At 40.8% G+C, this 19,735-nt stretch overlaps 2 protein-coding genes across 5 annotated transcripts in view; both read right to left on the bottom strand.

Moving 5' to 3' along the window:
• The window catches only part of CNPY2 (canopy FGF signaling regulator 2), a 21,872-nt gene extending 21,191 nt beyond the window's left edge, over positions 1-681 (bottom strand). Inside the window, exon 1 of one of the 3 annotated variants that reach the window (XM_089479404.1) lies at positions 584-681. The gene's annotated coding sequence lies outside the window, so the exon portion shown is untranslated. Of the gene's footprint in view, positions 160-452 lie in introns of those variants that run through there. The other 2 variants (XM_089479395.1, XM_089479386.1) reach the window with 2 other exon arrangements.
• A 3,738-nt stretch (positions 682-4,419) lies between these two features.
• On the bottom strand, positions 4,420-18,049 carry NABP2 (nucleic acid binding protein 2). Of its 2 annotated transcripts, none has more exons than XM_089479423.1 (8): positions 17,933-18,049; positions 16,990-17,066; positions 14,803-14,907; positions 13,651-13,789; positions 11,997-12,068; positions 10,112-10,193; positions 8,672-8,738; positions 4,420-6,525 (listed from the first exon to the last, which is right to left on the bottom strand). In XM_089479423.1, the coding sequence occupies exons 3-8, from the start codon at positions 14,879-14,881 to the stop codon at positions 6,326-6,328; spliced, it is 639 nt and encodes a 212-aa protein (XP_089335549.1). In that variant the 5' UTR covers positions 14,882-14,907; positions 16,990-17,066; positions 17,933-18,049; the 3' UTR covers positions 4,420-6,325. The 2 variants fall into 2 exon arrangements, with proteins under 2 accessions (XP_089335549.1, XP_089335557.1); XM_089479431.1 differs by having other exon boundaries at positions 17,909-18,049.
• Positions 18,050-19,735: the final 1,686 nt, after the last annotated feature.

Consider the following 19,735-nt stretch of genomic DNA (forward strand, 5'->3'; position numbering starts at 1 on the left):
AACACACACATCTATTATTAGTAGTATGTAGAGAGACCTTGTAGCACCTTTGAGACTCACTGAAAGAAAGAAGTTGGCAGCAGGGGCTTTCGTAGAGTTAAGTCTACCCCCTCAGATGCATTAGGTGCACATAATACTTAGACACCTCTATGGGGCCATTATTATGTTATTTAATGCATCTAAGGACCTAATGCAGCTGAGGAAGTAAAGTCTAGGAAAGCTCCTGCTGCCAACTTCTTTCTTTCAGCGAGTCTCCAGCGGGCTACAAGAGCTCTCTATATTATTATTAGTCACACTCTCTCAGCCTCCTCAGGGGAAGGCAATGGCAAACCCCCTCTGAAGAAACCTGCCAAGGAAACCCCATGAGAGGGCCGCCATGATTCAGAAACGACTTGAAGGCAGACCACAAGAGCAATGGCTCCCCCAGCCCCTGCTCCTCCAGCCCTCCTCACCACTCAGTGCCGGCTAAGTCCTCCTCTCCTTGCTCTGCTTTAGGGCTGGCTAACCCACGCCTGACCCTACGCCTCCCTCGCTCCCGGTTTCATCAGCGCCACGCGAGGAAAACAACCAAGCTCCCTCCTACCCGCCCTTTTCGTCCTTCCTTCTTCCACACACGCCCTCCCCCAGGAAAGCGGCCCCTCTGCGACGCAGGCACAACTTGGACAACTCAACCGCGCACTAAGGACCCTTCAAGGACCCCGGGCTCGCGTGGCGGACAGCGCGGCGGGTGGGCTGACGGCCTTGAGAGGCGTGGCCAGGCGAACAGAGCGGAGCGGAGCACCAAAGGGGCGTGGCTGGGTCCTCAAGGGGGCGTGGCGCTCGGTAGGCCACGCCCCTGCGAACTGGCTCTTCCCCCTCAGTAAAGCAGCTGCTCTTCTGCGCTTTCCATTCTAATTAGGAAGCCCTCTTAGGATTCGCAGGAGCGCCACGTCGTGGCTCACTGCCATTGGTCGAAGCAGCCTAGCTTTACTTAGACACCTATATCTATGGGGCCATTATTATGCTATCTAATATATACATTAAACAATATATATAATAGTGTATATATAATATATACATTATATCTCCTCCAGCACAACTCTATGGTCAACTTCTGACACAGTTGTGCTAGAGAACCTAGACCAGGTTCCCAGAGAACATATTAATCAAACCACAGATTATCAAATCCGCAAAAGTCAAAGCCACAAATACTGTATATGTATTATATATATATATATATATGAAAACATATTACTGTGTATATTCATATATTGTACAGCAATATAATATATATCACTATATTTATATTTAATATAATAAATACATAATATATATCCACCACACACACAATAAATATATCATATTTAATATAATAAATATATTAAAACAAGGTTTTGAGGCTCCAGTGGCTTCTTCATCACTAGGCAAAGGTGTTAAAAACCATACTAAAGGGGTTTGTGGCCTGGCAAAGTACTGAGACACCCTGGATCTCCTAGGAAGTCCCTTTTTGTTTTGCGACGGGAATCTCTTCACTATCTAGGTCTATGAGGGCAGCCTAGGTATAGTCCAGTTATAGCAGACTCCAGGGTAGTTAACAACAATGAATGACGTCAACAAAGAAAGCCGGGAGAAAGAAAAGGAACTCGTTTGAGATGGGGTGCTTGAGAAGAGTACTGATTACCATGAAGGACCCAAAAAACAACCAATTGGTTCCTAGAACAGATGAAGCCTGAAATTTCCTTGGAAGCCAAAATGATTAAATTGAGGCTGTCACACTTTCGTCACCCCTTGAGAAGGCATGGTTCATTAGAAAAAACAAGAATGCTAGGGAAGATGGAGGGAAGCAGACAGGGAGGAAGGCTGCATGCTAGATGGATGGACTCTATTAAGGAGGTCATGGGCTGCAGTTTATGGGACCTAAGCAGAGCAGTGTAGGGAAGGGGGTCTTGGAGATGTCTCAGCCACAGGATTGCCATGAGTTTTGGATCCACTTCAACGCAGTTAACAGCAACAGATGAAAATATGAAAACCCAACAGAATATTTCCATGGGTCATTTGGGATCATTTGGCTTTTGAGGGTGGCCTAGCATAGTCCAGTTATAGCAGACTTGAGGGCAGTTAACGACAGATGAATGTAAACTTCCTAGACTTTAAAATGCTTTGTCTCCCAGTTTGTTGTTGTTAACTGCCCTCAACTCAACCTCAGCTCATGGTGACCCTATGGATAAGACCTCTCCAAGGCCCCCTGTCCTCAACCTCTCTGCTCAAGTACTGCAGATTTAGGCCCATGGCCTCCCTCATTGAGTCTATCCGTCTGGCATGTGGTCTTCCTCTTGTTCAGCTGCCTTCCACCTTTCTTAGCATTATTGCCTTTTCTAATGAGTGGTGCCTTCTCATGATGTGGCCAAAGTACGACAGCCTCAATTTGGCTTCCAGGGAGATTTCTGGCTGTGTTTGTTCTTGGACTGATTTGTCTTTTTGGCTGTTTATGGTATCCCCAGTACTTTTCTCCAGTGCCACATCATCTGAAATGAATTGATTTTCCTCTTCTCTGCTTCCCTCATTGCCTAGCTCTCAGATAACATCTTGAATGAGTTGATTTTCGTCCCAGTACTACATGGCTACGAGTGGTCAGCCTGCAAAGATATCCCTCCATACTCAGAACACCAACATCTTGACAAAATGCAGGGCCATGACTAACATTGTCATTCCCTCCCCCTTTATGATTTTTAACACCTTTGTCTGATGAAGAAGCCAGTGGACCTTCAAAAGCTTGCATTGTGTATTTTGTGCTTTTTGGTTGGCCCCAATAAAGGTATCACTGTCTTGTGCATTTTGGATGTTCTTGGTATACATAATTCACACTCTTTCTGCACTCACACAACATGGAGGAAACCTTCCAGGTTGAATTACCCTTATCCAGAATGCTTGGGACCAGATGTGTCTGGGGCTTGAGGTTTTTGTTTTGTTTTGTTTTACAGATTTTGGAATATTTGCATAGACATAATAAGGTATCTTGGAGACGGTACCCAAGTCTAAACATGAAATTCACTTATGTTTTGTATACACTTTATAGACATTGCTTAGAGGTAATTGTATACACAACATTTTGAAATAATTTTGTGCATGAAACAAAGTTTGCATAGACTGAACTATCAGAAAGCAAAGGTGACACTATCTCAGCCACATATGTTGACAATTTTGGTTTTTGGAATATTTTAGAAATCCAGATATGGAAAACTCAACCTGTATTTCATAATCATTCTACTTTCTGATGCCATGTGTTTCTCCTTTCCTAGTCAGCAAAGCCTGTTATAACAGTTAAACCACACAAACCATTTTCCCCTACGTAAAATGACTCTACTAAACCAAGTACAGTATGAGCTCCTGACTAGATTTATTTTCTTCCTTTTTTTTTTAAACAGGACAGCAAGCTGAGATGGAAAACAGCTGTGATAGTCCTGGATTTCTACTTTACTTCGTATCAGTAGCTGGCATTTTTATTCCATGAAGGAAGGGAGATGGGATGAAGAAGGAGCTAACAGCTTCCAAGGAATTAAATGGGTATTCTATTCCAAATCTGTTACTATTTCAAGTCGCTGCAGTAATTTCCAAAGACAGTAGCATGCTAATCTGTTGCCATGGAAACTATCCTATCTTCAACAATTCAGAGACACAGCTGCGTTAGTCTGGAATATCATTAGGCAAAGGAGTCTTGTAGCACCTTTGAGACTGAGCAAAAATTGTTGTAGCATAATCTTTTGCAGACTTGTGGCCCATCTACACTGTAGAAGTAATGCAGTTTGGCACCACTTTAAGGGCTGTAGCACCATCCTATGGAATCCTGGAATTGGTAGTTTTACAAGGTTCTTCTCTGTCAAAGAGTGTTGGTGCCTCATAAAACCACAAATCCCAGGATTCTGTAGGATGGAGCCATGACAGTTAAGGTGGTGTCAAACTGCATTATTTCTACAATATAGGTCTATTTGTTCATCTGGCGCATCTGAGGAAGTTTATGTCACAACCTCTTTTGCTCAGTCAGTGCCAAAGATGCTACAAGATCTCTTTGCATACATTAATTATGGCATTAACTGCAGCCCACTTTTTCAGATGCATGGAAAGCTATCCCAAATTTCAGCAAGAAATGCAGTTTGTGTGGTTGGAGGTGGGATTGCAAACAGTGAGGTCAAAATAAAATTTTAAGTGCAGAAAGTATGGATAGAAACCTACTGGGTGACTTTGGGCCAGTCACATGCTCTCAGCCCCAGAAAACTCCATGAAAGGTTTGCCTTAGGGTCACCATAAGTCAGAAACAACTTGAAAGCACCTAACAACAACAATGGTTACCTGTACGCTGATCTCCATTTGTCCTAGGTCTGTAAGCAAACATTAACACTCATATCTGTAGTCCCATGGAATGGCACATTTACTCTTATCAGATTAATAGGTGAATTAAAATATTTATTCCCCAAACATTCATTGATACTACATTCAAATAGCCACATCAGAGTCAAACAATAGTGATATTTAAAAAAAAAAAAAAACCACCAAAAAGCAAAAACCTTTAGGTAAGTAACTGAAGAAATTATGCTGAAGTGGAGAACAGAGAAAAAAGAAGAAAAGGAAGCTGGGACCGAACTGCTAGTTTAAAGAACACTTTAGAATGTTTTAAAATATAGTTCAGCTCAGCACTGGCCATTAAGCCACAATTACAAAAAAGGTAAGAAGTTTATTTTGATCTGTTATTGGCTTTTCAGAAATTGCGTTTACTTTGGCAAAAGGTGTATGCAGTGTTAACAACTCATTCCATTTTCCTTTCAAAGTATATCCTTTGCTGTTCCTCCACCGTCTTTCAGATAAGTGAAACCAGGACTGTCTATAATTTCTGTGGACCTTGGGCGCTTGGGCTGAAGGGAGCTCTTCATAAATGTTGTGTATACGAGAGAAGTATATCCAGTGAGGAACATGGACTATCTTAAATATCCCGCAAAACTTGTAATGCCACAGGGAAATCTGGGGAAGCTTCTTACTTCACACAAAGGCCTGGCCACTTAGGAGGTGAACATGTATCTCCTATGAGTGGTTGCACTCAGAGCCCTTTCTGTAGGCACATGCACCATCATCCCAACACAGAGTTTACTAGAGTTTGTCACTAGAAAGCCAGAGGGACGTGGCACTTTGCAATAAATAAGTAGGTTTTGGGTTGCAGTTTGGGCACTCGGTCTCTAAAAGGTTCGCCTCACTGTCCTATGACGTCAACAAGACATACCTATGGCATTACTGGGCTGACAGGCCCCAACAAATGCCCAACACTGCCAGCCATGCTGAAACCTTCCAAAATAAAAACACAGACCTATTGCAAGTTGTCAGCATAAAAATCCATTTCCTTAAGTGACAACATGGTTATTTTTTTATTATACTGTGCCCGTACCATATGCGGGCACACCATAAGTGGCTTTCAGCTTATGCTGATGCCGCGCAACAAAACAATGAATGGCGCCACATGCTCTGCCATGCCACGAGCATGAGTCCCATTATACTAAATGGGGCTCGAGCATACTCGTTTTTTGCCTTACGCGGGGGGGGGGGTCTGGAACGGATCCCCAGGATAAGGTAAGGGACTACTGTATTAATTTTTTTTTAAATTAACAGAAACTTACCTATAGGTTGCTGTAAGCTACAATACCAATCAATATCATCTTTGGGGAAACAGTGCTCTCTTATTATCCCTTTCTGGGATAGTCCAACTGATAGTTTGGCTAGGGAAAATTGGCAGAAGTTCTCTTTCTTTGCCTAGATATTCCTCCTCTGTACAAAGCTTCCCATAAGGGCTGAGAAACCTTTGGAAATTCAAACACAACCATCTTAGCCTACAATTCTAAAATTGCTTTATAGACTTAACCATGCATCCACAGTCAATAGTTTTAAGGATTGTAGACTCATAACAGGACGTAGATTCAAAAAGACATGCCCATACCACAGGAGGTACACAGAAGGAATTTAACATTATCAGGTTTAAAAGATGGCAGGGCAATAATTCTGATTTCCTGCCAAGCATGAGTGTAATATACATACATGGCGAATCCTGGGGAAAAAACAAGATTGATCTGGAAAATCAGTATAAACACACTGGACATTATATTGCTTCCCTGATCAGCATCACATGTTCAAAGCACCTTTCAGTGGCTAAACATAAATTGGTTTCACAGTCTCTACACCAGCCTGGTATTCATCTCTTCTACTCAGTATCATTTGCTGTGTCTCAGTACCGGTCAGCAGGTAGGAAAAATAGCACAACAGGCAGAGGATGGAAGAGGTATGAAAGCACCCCTTAATCCTTCACCTGTTATCTCTTGCTGCTTCGCCTTGTTTCTTTGCCATTGCTGACAGCATTGGAAGAGGAACCAGTCCCTGAACTTCCAGTCTGGTGGTTGGGCTGACTCCTGGTGATGCGGCCACTGGTGGGGTGGCTGGTGACAGCAGGTGAGTGTACAGGGTTGCTGGGGCTAGTGGTGATCAATCCATTTCCATTCTGGTTGTCAGTGGCTTTGGCAGGGAGGAAAAAAGGAGAACAGAAAAATGTTACTGGAATGATAGCAGTGGAGGCATTAAATTCACTGGTTATAAAATATATCCACTGAGATATACTTTTAAAAATCAGAGTCAACATGAAACACTCAGATTGCCCTTGGATACCAGAAGGTGCCAAAGTACCTTCTTTCCCCTCTATTTCGCCTTCATAATGGTGACTAGAAGAGAGGTCATGTCACTTTCTGTTGCTATTTTGAAGGGAAAATGGAAGAGAAAATAAAAGCAAAATGGGGCAGGTTAAGGGGACTCTGCATGTTTCCATGGATTTGAGAGGGCTCTGAGTGTGATTTTCACATAACGTTTTTAAAAATGGAAGTGTTTGAGGGGTTTGGGTGGTTTACTGGGGCACTACAGGGGCTGCAACTTTCCCCACATCAGTTCTAAACAGTTCAGAATATATCCGTTTCCCCACATCAGTTCTAAACAGTTCTAAACTTGTACTACTAAAAGAGCTAGCAAATGGAAAATACACTACTGATTGCACTCATCAAGTGTAGAGCACTTAAAATACATGGTTAGATTATCTACTCAGGTCCAAAACACAATGCAGAAATAATCCAGTTTGAGACCATTTTAAAGACCCTGGCTCAGTGCTAGGGAATTCTGGGAAGTGTAGTTTTGTGAGACATTTAGCCTTCTCTGTCAGAGAGCTCTGGTGCCACAATAGACGACAGTTACCAGGATTCTCTAGCACTGAGCCAAGGCAGTTAAAGTGGTCTCAAACTGCATTATTTCTGCAGTGTGTTTTGGATCTCAGACATATATCTTGTTGAACTAAATACAGCTGATTCCCAGATATAAGCATGCAGGACAGGAGTCTCAGAAAAAGGAAAGAGAAATGGAAAAGTACTTTGGAGAAAGTACTAGCCACTCAGTTATGCTGGCCAGGGCAGATGGGAATTTGAATTCATTGTAAGCTGGAACTCCATACTTTTCTTATGTTCAAAATTACATTAATGAGTAGAAACCAATGAAGTACTTCAAAATACAGCATATTGGCTGAAGGCTCATTGAAATACAAATAACTTAAAATGTCTGTTAAAAGTCAACAACAGGATCAGGAGCTCCAAAGATACATGGCCATCACTGAGAAGACCCTGTTCCTGAAATCCACCAATTTTGACCATTATTTCTGGCAAATGAAAGAGATACTGATATGATATGATATGATATGATAGATGCTGATATAATTAATGATATATGATATGATATGTTATGATATATGATATGATAGATTCACATAGAGTAGATGCAAGTAGACTTCAGCAGACCCGGTCCCAAATAATTTAAGCTTGCATAAAATTGCTGAGACATTTTGAGTTATGCCTCTGAAACCATTACATATCCCATCTCCTAAACTCATTGCACACAGAGAGGTAACTTACATGTACAATCATGCACGCAAGATTCTTTGCAAATATTCAATATAATAATTTGCAAGAACTGTTTATGTAGAAGTCACCTCTGGGAATCAGATTCTATGCCTATGTCTGTTTACTTGTAAGTCCCACTGTGATTAGTGGGGTTTATTTTTAGGTAAATACGCATAAGATTGAAAGCTGGAGCATGAGAAAGTTACTGTTTCAAACTACAGCTCCCAGATTTTGGGAACTGTAATACAAAACAGTAACTTCAACAAACTCTGGTTGCAACCATGAGCAAAATGTGATGCTGTTTGTTCAGAAGCACATCCCTGTAATGCCAAAGGTAGGGAACTTTAGGAGGCTAGGGGGTTGCATTAATTCCCTGGAGCCCTTGGAGGGCCACAGTCCTTCACTGAACCTCCCCCAAAAAAGTAATTCCTCCATGATAGGGATTGTAGGGAGTATTTTCACTTCCTATTCTTAAAAATGGTATTTCCTGAGCCTAAAATGATCCAAGGGGCCCGAAAACATGGCAAAAAATACCCCATGTTGACATTTTCAAGCAAAACAGACAGACAACTTTGGTGCTCTGGGAGCCACAAAAATAGCAGGGGCCACACTGTTTCAAATGTGAACACCACAACAATAATTCTGCCAAACCTACTTATAGTTGAACAAACAAGATTAACTACTTCTGCTCTCCTTGGATGAGAGATGGGAATGTGCTAACAGCCTACCTGCTGATGATGTAGAGGGTCCTGGTCCAGTCTGGGAAACCGTGGATGCTGCATTGTCATTCTGTGTCTATGAGAGAAAACCGAAGATTGCTCACATTATTTATTTAAATCAATCTGGATTTCACGCATACAAAAGACATTTGGACACAGTGCAATATGAATCTCAAATATGTGGAAAACCAATCTAACTTGCATAAGTGGGGATGGGATGCAAAGTTAAGGGCAAAAAGTATAAAGAGATTACAACCATTTGGAATATCAGGGCATATGGAGGAAGATAGAGACCCCACAAAATACAATGTCCACAGTAACCTTGGCCAGGGGATTTTGAAGCTGTTGTCATTTAGGGCCCTTTCACACTTCACAGTTATGGTGTTATGATCACACTTTAAATACCAAGGCAACATCCTAGGCAATTCTGGAGTTAAGAGTTTGGCAGAGGAGATTAGAACTCTTAAACCAGAATGCTCTTCTGGTGCCTCTTGCCAAATTACAAACTCCAGATTCCATAGGATACAACCACAGCAGTTGTGATGCTGTGATTGTGCAGAGTGAAAAGGCTCCTGGAAGTATCCCAAAATGATGAGAACACACAATTTTGTATGCCTAATAAGTTGTTGACATTTTTAGCCATCCTGTCAAGGTAGAACCAGCCATTCAGGTAATTCAGAAAGACTGCCAAATAAATAACTTTGAGAGGACCCTGCTACCTTTGGCAGTTGTATAGAAAGAAGGGGGAACATTTTGATAATTCTGCTTTTATTGATATAGTACCTGCCTCATGTTCTGGTCCTCACAGCTTTATGAACTGCTTCCTGAAAAGTTAATCTGTATAATCCTAAAATTTTACTGTGGCTTTTAATTCCTCAAGGCAAAGAAATATAGCAGTAACCTGTTACAAAAAAATAATACAATTGTCCCTTAATACCCATGGATTTTTTTTATCCATGGATTCAACTATCCACGGTTTGAAATATTTTTATATATATATATATATATATATATATATATATATATATATATATATTTTTTTTTTTTTTCCCCAGAATATAAACCTTGATTTTGGCATTTTATATAAGGGACAGCATTCTACTAAGGCACTGTATATAATGGGACTTGAGCATCCATACATTTTGGTATCCACGAGGGGCCCTGGAACCAAACCCCAGTGGGTACTAAGGGCCCACTATATAGCCTTCAGAATTTACAGAGAACATGTGTAGGAATAGGTTGCTACAGAAATAGAACAGAATTCAAGTGACTCTTGGACTTTGTAGTGAGGGAGGGCAAACAGAGTTATGGTATGGCCCATTTCCCTGTACCACAGATGATACAGAGCAATCTTGTGATTGGGTTTGGACAGTCTCCAGGGCCATGCGATCCTACTGGCAAAACACATGTCACTCCCCAAACATCTTTCAAGTCAATCCTTATACTCACGTTTTTGTTTTGTGACTGCTGGGCAACATACTCGGGGTTTGGCTCACTGAAATTTGGCACTTCTGAGTAAACCATACAAAACCTGGGGCAAGAGATATTGCCAATTATATAAGCAGCCATATCTCCTTTAAATTACTTCCACCCTCAGTGCATGCAGCATCATTATCTATTGAAAACAGTTTTACACTGTAGTTCAGTTTAAAAAATTAATTAAAAAACAAGTGAGCCCCTGTAGTCAGACTCCAAATCTAAAAGAACCACCATAAAAGGCAAAAGCGATAGGGAGGGAAGAGGAAAAGAACAAATGCAGACACCAGTATTTAAAGGCAGAATAGGGAATGTGTGGCTTTCCAGTTGTGCTGGAATGTAAATCCCAGCATCCATCACCACTGGATTGGAGGGTTTTTTTGGACTACAGATTTTCATAAGTGGCAGGTAGAGACAAAGACAGATACTCAGACTGTCAAAATTCAAAGTATATTCAGGCTGTCATGGTGATCTGGAGTTAATATCTTTAAAAGTAGGGGAGAGAATAGAGATAAAATTAGCAACAACAAACTTTCCCAGTGAGCTGTTAAGGGGAGAAACTTAAAATACCTGCTGAAGTGGTTAGTTTAATATAATGCTCCCTCTACCTGGGCAGACAGTGAGAAAACCTGGGGTAGTGTGAAGTCAAAGGCTTTCACGGCCAGCATCCACAGTTTTTTGTGGTTTTTTTCAGGCTATGAGGCTGTGTTCTAGAAGAGTTTATTCCTAACATTTCACCAGCAGCTGTGGCTGGCATCTTCAGAGAATAAACTCTTCCAGAATACAGCCTCATAGCCCAAAAATACCCACAAAAACCTGGTGTAGCATTTACACTTTTGGACTGAGATATAAGACATTCATATTTGAGTCCCCACCCATGAAACTAAGTGATTTGGAATCAAATCACTTTCTTTCTCAGACTGATCTACATCACAGGATACAACTGGGAGGAAAGGTATATACACTCAGTTCTCAACTCATTCAAGATTTACTGCAGGATTTTGTAAAGAAACATATTGAGAAAACAAAGTAATTTTTAAGAGGAAGGCCTATGGAATTTAACTCAGATTATAAAGTAAAAATGTACAGATATTTTTGAAACATCTGTGATATAGTATAGCAAGGTAGGAGCCCTACCCTGATACTTTGAGGTTAATGGGAATTTATTCTTCAGCCATGGAACCAGGCAGTGAATTTTAAAGCAAGAGATGAATCTTAGCACTGAGTACATTTTCAAACTGGTAGCTGAACATTTTATTATGGTATGACCATGATGCCAATTAATCACCAGTACTCTTGTCCAGAAACCCAAAAAAGCTGTCCTCTGCAGATTCAGTTCATGTTTTACCTCCTGGGCTACTGTTATTCTTTGGGGAAAATTAGAGTCTTATCGTTGAACTGGCTCAAAGACTAAGGCCTGCTGGAGGGTCCCTCATTTGTGCTCCACCAGTGGAATCCACACACTGTGGGAAGGGGCCTTTTCCACTGTGGCACCCTAACAGTGGAATGCCCTCCCCAAGGAGACCCAATTGGCATCCACACTGGTGTCATTCTAGCATCAGTTAAACCCATGACTTTTTACAACTTAACTGACTCCTGCTTTGCAGCCTACCAAATTGTAAACATGCTTTGCGTCTGTTGAAATAATTCTCCCTGTTTAAACTAATTCCATTGTATGTCACCCTGAGATCCTTGGATATTGAAATATTTTAAATAAGCAAACTAAAGTAACCCATACCAGTATTCTGTGATGACAGGTGAGGTAATGCCTTTGTCTGGACCATGAGCCACTAATGGAAATCCACATACCCAACCCCCAGCTCTGGAAAACAACTTTGGGATAAACCAGAGGCCTTACTCTCCAACTTTCTGCAGGTCTCCACCACGTCCAGTATACAAGGTCAAGCAGCCTTTGAAAACAGATGCATACCTGATAAGGAGAAATCTGTGGTCAAAAACAGCACGAAACTAATTTAACACAGAAAATAAACTAGTTGTACGCAGAAAAAAAATGTGTTTTTAAAATGCCTTGAGGAATGTACATAAAGCTTTTAGCTAGCTCACAAGTAGGCATTTATGAGCTTATCTGCATTATGGAGTGGTTTGTTAAAGTTAGACTAGGATTCCAGGAGACCAGAGTTCAAATCCCCACTTGGCCACAGATACCCACCTTGGGCAAATCACACTCTTTCAGCCTCAGAGGAAGGCAATAACAAACCCTCTCTAAACAAATCTTGCCAAGAACCTGTGACTTGTTCGGCTTGTTCTTGTTGTGGTATGCTTTCAAGTTTCTGATGCATGGTGACCATGGGGCTTTTTGGGGCTCAGAATGTGTCACCCAGTGGGTTTCCATGTCCAAGCAAAGAACTGAACCCCCAATCACCAGAGTTGTAGTCCACCCTCAAAATGGTACAGCACTCTCACAACATGCAATAAGTAAGAAGTGACTTGAAGGCACACAACAAGGGCAATGTGTGGCCCTCCAGATGTTGCTGGAATGCATTTTCCATCAGCCCTAGCCAGCACAGCCAATAGTAAGGTGATATCTTGAAGGGGACACATACTGCATTTCTGACCTGTCTGTGCTATGTACATTAGTCTACCTGTAGAGAGTGGCATTTGCTGTGGCCACCAAAGCTTGGAAAAGTTATTTTTTGCAAAATGCAGGCTGGCAGATTCTAGAAGTTGTAGTGCCAAAAAACAAATAACCTTTCCATGTTCTTGCTTACCACTGCAACAATGTCACTTATGCCATCTACCTGAGTTGCCATTTTGTACCTGCCTTGGCCATGGACCACACTGGCTGAGGCTCAGAGAAGTTATATTCCAAACCATCTGATAGACCTAACACAGAGATAGGCTGGTACATAGCAAATCTGATTAGTCGCATGATTAAAATCCTCTTTTCACTTTGATATTTGGACTAGTCTCCCACTCAACCTTAAGTAGCAGCAAAATGAAACAATACCAAACACTCCTTGCTATGTTTTAGATGAGGGTAGCAAAAAGTATAATGTTCTATCAGGCTTTTAATGTCTGCTGTTGTTTAATTGTAATTGCTGTTCATAAATGTTGTTGTACTTTCCTTCCTTTGGTCCTTGTTTTATGTGAGAAGGAACAGAACCCTACAACATCATTGACCATCAGCACTGAGCACTACTAACGGGAGAAAGCAGTTTTATAAAAACCATACAAACAGAGAGAGAGATGGAGGAGTCCTATGCATCCCAATTTTACACAGATCTACTGGGTTCAATGGAACTTGTTCCAAATTAAATCCACACAGGATCACAGGTATTAATTCTCCCTAACCAGGATCAAGATAGTAGTAAAAGATAATGAAAGAATAATTAATTTGCATTTAGTGATCTTGTGTGAGCAACCCAATGGGGCCTGAGGTGAATCAATTCATACTTCCTCCTTTCACTTAGCAGCACTTTAGCCATATGCTCAAAAGTTAACTTTTGCCATCTTTTCCCTTCACCCACTCATATCACAAAGATTAGCCATACCCTTTGGTGAGTCGGATGATGTCTCCTGGCTGGATTAGGTTCCCAATGTCATCCCACACAGAGATGTTTATGCTGCCAGTTTTGTCAGCTACCTTACATGTCCGCACTTCATGGCCATCCTTAGTCTTGGTCACTCGGCCTGGTGGAGAAAAGTTACCATAAGTTAAGGGGCTAAGAGGGCATTCTGCTGTTGCATCAGAAGGACAGGAAGAAGCAATACAGTCCCATCCTAATTCACTCCCATGAGAATACTTTAATGGGCTACTCTTCAGTCCCAGAAGGAAAACAACAAAGAAACAAAGACAGGAAAAAAAAACGGGGAAGAGGAGAGTATGTCCTCAAAAAAAGAGGGGGTACATAAACAGTACAGGCATGCAATAAAATAAATGCAGTGTACACTAACAAGTGAGGCAAAAATATTCTCGCAGTGAGGGTCATAACTGTTGGCTAGCTAACATCAAACTCATCAAGCACATAAAGACACACAAAATATGCAAGATATGCAACACTTTTCTGAATGCACATCACAATACAGTGCCAATCTATAAATAAATAGAAATACAAGAAAAAAATATCTAAATTCCCCAGCAAGCTGTATTCCACCAGATTACATGCTAATCTGTTTCCTCATTTCATAGCTTCTTATTCCCAAATTCCAACTGCAATCATGCAACAATGCCTTTCTCAAAAAGGCTAGGATTAGATCCACGTAGCTAGAAGTAAGCCCTACTGAACTCAAGAGGAATTACTTCTGAGTAAACATGGATAAGACTAAGCTGTAAACTGACTTAAACCATGATTAATAAAGGAAGGCAATGAAATACAGAGGGTCTTTGGTATCCACTGCAGTTTAGTTCCAGGACATCACTGTGGATACCAGAATCAGTGGATGCTCAAGTCCCATTAAATGCAATGACATAGTAAAATGGTGTCTGTTATATAAAATGGCAAAATGAAGATTTGCTATTTGGAATTTATCATTTTGAACAAAATATTTTCAACCCATGGATGCTTGAATCCATAGATATGGAGAGCCAACTGTAATCCACAAAGAAGTTCTACAAAACAGTAAAGCACATTGGATTTCCAACTATCTTACATTGGGTTTTAAAAACAAACTAGCCACCTTCTTTCCTTTCAAAGAGCACTCACCTGTTTCCAGCACAATGAAAATAAGGTTCAGATTTTTCAAGCCTGGTTTAATATCCTTCACCAATGTTTCTGTTGTCATGTTGAATGGCTTTCAATTTCCAGTGTCTAAGCAAATAATAATTTTTAAAAACCTTAACAGACAGCAAGTAGAACAAACAAATAAAAAGTTAACTGCAGTAGATAATAAAATCTTTTTACTTTAACCCTGAGCAGGTGTCGTTGTTACTTTAACATTATTCTATGCCCTTTTCTACTAAGGACATAGAAGTTATGTTTCATACTGTCCAGATATGAGTGTTTCGTGCTATTATGTGTCACCACAAACCCTACAACCACAGCTATTACCCCTGGCTTCTGTAATCTTAATACTTTTTTTCATCTATGTCTGAAGAAAAAGTTATGCAAATCAAAAACTTGGACAGAATCATAACATTTTGAGAAGTAGTTTTACAGTGATGGTTAGACAGAATATTTTTTTGGTCTGCAAAAGGACAGAAGAGGGGTGGGGTGCCCTTGAGTCTTCAGAGGATGGAACTACTCCCAGGACTCCCTGCTAGCATGACCAATGGTAAGAGATTATGGAAGTTGAAGTTGAAAACATCCAGAGGGCCAGAAGTTCCCAGCCCTGATACCAAAAAGTGGATGCATCTTCTTTTTAAATAGAAAATCAGTTGCAAAAATAGTGATGAAAAAATATCCGGAGACCCAAGAGACAATATAGGACAACCTTCCATTTATAAAATAAAATGCATCTCTATATTTAAAACAAAGATGGTTAACCTGTTTGGAAAGTATGCTGTAAGACTGAAGCGTTAAATGATAATGCTGGGGTTGCTTCAGCTGCATGTGAAGGATGCCTGTCCTGCTTTGGTGAGATTTGTTTCTAACTGAGTTGCTGAGCTGGAGAGCAGAAAGCAGCCTAGTACAGAAGAGGCAGACAAGGGTGTTTACACCTATTGGGCCAGGAGTGGGTGAGCTGGAAACCTTAAATCCTCTAGATATTTTGGACTTCAAATCCATAAACCCTTATCATGGGAATTATTTTGGTGTCTTTTCCGGAAGGCATGGATCTGAAATTTAACCGAAGTCTGACAAAGGGTATTGCCACTGTGATCCACTCATTTTGGATGCTCTGGCACCTATCTGAATAGGTAAATACTTATTAATGTATAGTTATTAATGTCCAGTTTATAGTTATTCATATAAGTTTTTCTACATTCCACCTTTCTCACAACGTGGGATCCAAGGTGGTTAAAACAAAACACAGCTAGAAACAAAGATTATACTACCAAAGTGTAAAGTCCTATTAAAATGGCATTCATTTAAAACAGATTAAAAGTACAGTATTTTAAACATAATAATTAAAATAAAAGGATAGCACACCTTCTCCCAACCTCTTTCAAACAGCCTTCTGCAACAACTGGTTAATAACCAAAAGGTGGTCTACATTTAAATGTCTTTGCCTGGCTGTGGAAGAAGAGCAGAGACCCTCCTCTGGGAGTCAGTTCCTACAGTCTGAGAGCAGCAGGTTGTGATACCTTTATTACTCACAAAAACAGTATACAAGCTAAACATTTCAGACCACCCCTATATTGTCCTGATCTGAAAACATACGAACACATACACAATATCTGTATTGAGTGGTTTTACTTTTACGAGATTTCTCTTTATGGCATTTGACATTTTTAAGGAGATGAACAGATCACATACCTCTGTGTATGTGTGCATGCAAGCATTTCGGTACAGAAAAGAGTGGGGGTGACTAATCTTCTCCTAGAGTTTTCATTCAAATAAGAACTCCATTCCATGTGGGGTATGTGATCTGTTCATCCCCTTAAAAATGTCAAATGCCATAAATCACAGAATTTCGAATCTTTATCTGATTACAAGACTCTTATCATCAAAGCCTGTACTGGTTACAACCTTAGCATGGATATGCAAGATCGAACCATTATACACATTCCCTCAATCTGTATTTACAGTCATTGACATAAACAAGAGCCTCATGTCATTCAATTTTTTTAAAAACCCAAGAAATCTCAACTTTCTGCTCTCTTCAGTTTAATGCTTCCAACTGAGATTCCAAAAGGATGGTTGCAGAGTTGCACCCAAATTCCATAACCAAATTCCAGACAGAGATAAAACACTATTGCTCTTGTTGTAATTACCACGGTTATTAATACTCACATAATTACACACCCATCCTGGTATTTTGCAAAAGCTGCAACTCGGGTTTTGTCCAGTTGCACACCGATTCTTTTCACCTGTTTTAAGGACAGTACACAAGACACTTGTTTAGCAGAAGTCTGGTTTCAGGGAAAGATGCCAAAGCATCCTTCTATAGGGGGACAGTTCAGACATCATTAGTACTGTATGAAAAAGGCACCTTCTCCTTTTTCCAGCACCATTCTGATCATGAGAAAACAAAATGCATCTTCTGGCGAGTTCTTTTTATGGCTGCATCCACACTACAGAAATAATCCAGTTTGACACCACTTTGGTCTAAAATACACTGCAGAAATAATCCAGTTTGAGACTGCTGTAACTGCCCTGGCTCAATGCTATGGGATTCTGGGGATTGTAGTTCTGTGAGACATTTAGCCTTCTCTGCCAAAGAGCTCTGGTGCAACCACAATCTACAATTCCCAGGATTCCCTAGCACTGAGCCAGGGCAGTTAAAGCACTCTCAAACTGGATTACTTCTGCAGTGTGTTTTGGACCTTTAACTACCATGGTTCCATACTATAGAATTCTGAGATGTGTAGCTTGTTGCCGCAACAAACAACACAACCCAGAATTCCATAGCATGGAGCCTTGGCAGTTAAAGTGGTATCAAACTGGATTATTTCTGCAGTGAGGATGCAGCCTGCTGGCTCTTTTCTCTGTGTGCAAAGCACCCATTGACTAAATTGCTTGTTCTTAAGGTCAATTCCTACATCCCAATAAATATCAGAAATAATTAGATACAAACTACAATGAAACAACTTACTAAAAATGTGCTGGCAAGCAGTTTGATTCCCCAAGGGAAATGGATCCTGAGACTAACCCTGCATCATGCATGCATATCTATGTATGTATCCCCCCCACCATTTCCAAAGTGCCTTACCCTAAGAACCCACGTTTTCCTTACCAGCGACTGCCAGGCCATGGATTACATTGTGAATGGCAAGAAGAGGGTCCCTCTGCACTTTCCCTGGGAATCAGAACGTTGAGGTTGCAGACATTCCAGGAAGTATCCTGCAGCGTTCGGAGCAGCCAATCGGAGCATCAGGTTGCCTTTCGACATGCAGGAATGTTCCAAGCTTTCAGCCAATGGCAAGCAGGGCAGAGCATTAAAGTGACAGTAACTGCCCCCCACCGATGCTTTTCCAGTTGGGCAGCAGAGAGCGCTGTGGTGCTCTTAAATTAAGAAGAAGAAGAAGAATTTGTAGCTAGTTTCTTCTCTCTCTCTCTCTCTCTCTCTCTCTCTGTTCCAAAACACACTGCAAAAATAATCCAATTTGAGACCGTTTTAAGTGCTAGGGAACCCTGGGAATTGTAGTTTATTGTGGCACCAGAGCTCTTTGAGAAAGCTAAATGTCTCATCAAACTACAGTTCCCATCTAGTTTGAGACAGAACTAACTTTCTGATTCTGCTGCAGAATAACTATTCATCAGATGCATACCTTTGGACCTTGTAGTTAATTGTTGTTGTTTTGTCATCGTTCTATAGGCTTTATGTGTTTTATTGTAAGAACTCAATAAAAAAATTAATTAGGAAAAAAAACACAATGCAGTTTGACATCCCTTTAAGTGGAGCAGGTCCAGCCCATGGCATTCTGGGATTTGTTGTTTTGCAAGGTATTCAGCCTCCTATGCCAAAGCGTACTGATCAGAGTGACCAGAAGTCCTTCTTTTCCAGGGCACGCCCTGCATTTCAACTTTGTATCCAGAAGGAGGAATTCCAAAATGTCCTCAATTTGGGCATGACTAAGAAGCATTACTTACCTTTTTATATGAGTGTTTTTAGCTTTTAGTTGGCCGTGTGCTACATTTCTCTTGAATGTCCCACATTTTGCAGTGCCTTGTCCTCCTCCGTTGTTATGCCATGGCAGTTAAAGTGATATCAAACTGCATTATTTCTGCAGTGTAGATGCACTGTGAATCTTCATATCTCAAAAGATATTTAAACCTACATTTAAACCTTCTGTCCTGGAGGAATTCCAAAATGTCCTCCATTTTGGGCATAATTAAAGTGCATCAATTTATATTTATATTAGTATTTTTAGATTTTATTTTGTAATGTCCTACATTTTTATTTAATGTTCTACACTTTACGGTGCCATGTCCTCCTTTGTAGTTAAGACATCTAGTCACTCCGTCTCAGCCTCAGGAGAAGGCAATGGCAAACATCCTCTGAACAACTCTTGCCAAGAAATCCCCATGATAGGTTCACCTTAGGGTCACTGTAAGTCACAAACAACTTGAAGGCACACAACAACAACAACAGTAACAGTGTTATAAATGTCTCTGATTTATTGTCTCCTGTGGTACGGAGTTGCCAGACTGCAAATCTGCAGGAATTACTTTGTGAGTTTTGTTTGTTTAAACAAGAACCTCAAGATCCACCAACCAGAGCCAGGTGCAAAATAATGACTCAGATAGGCAGACAGATACTGAGAAACAGAGTGCCTCTGGGCACTTGCTCTGCCTGCCCTGGAATTTGTGATCTGCACCAGAACTCAGTTCACAAGACCTTTCTTTCACATAAAAAGCCGCCCTGCCTTACCACCTAGCATTCTTTTTATCTGCAATGTGGGGAGAAGCCTTTTAGTTGTTACTGCGGCTAGAGAGCCAGTGTGTTGTAGCGGTTTGAGCATTGGACTACAACTCTAGAGATCAGGGTCAGTTCACTGCTTGGTCGTGGAAACCCAGTGGGTGACCTTGGGCAGTT

This window comes from Sceloporus occidentalis, unplaced genomic scaffold (assembly GCF_023333645.1).
Source record: "Sceloporus occidentalis isolate IW3139 unplaced genomic scaffold, rSceOcc1.0.p SCAF_1, whole genome shotgun sequence".
Lineage (NCBI taxonomy): Eukaryota > Metazoa > Chordata > Lepidosauria > Squamata > Phrynosomatidae > Sceloporus > Sceloporus occidentalis.

Coding starts and splice junctions, on each gene's coding strand:
- NABP2 (XM_089479423.1), bottom strand. CDS start 14,881: ATGACAACAGAAACATTGGTGAAGGATATTAAACCAGGCTTGAAAAAT. Junction 12,069..13,650: donor ATCATCCGACTCACCAAAGG/GTATGGCTAATC, acceptor TCTCCTTATCAG/GTATGCATCTGTTTTCAAAG. Junction 6,526..8,671: donor ACCCTCTACATCATCAGCAG/GTAGGCTGTTAG, acceptor TCCCTGCCAAAG/CCACTGACAACCAGAATGGA.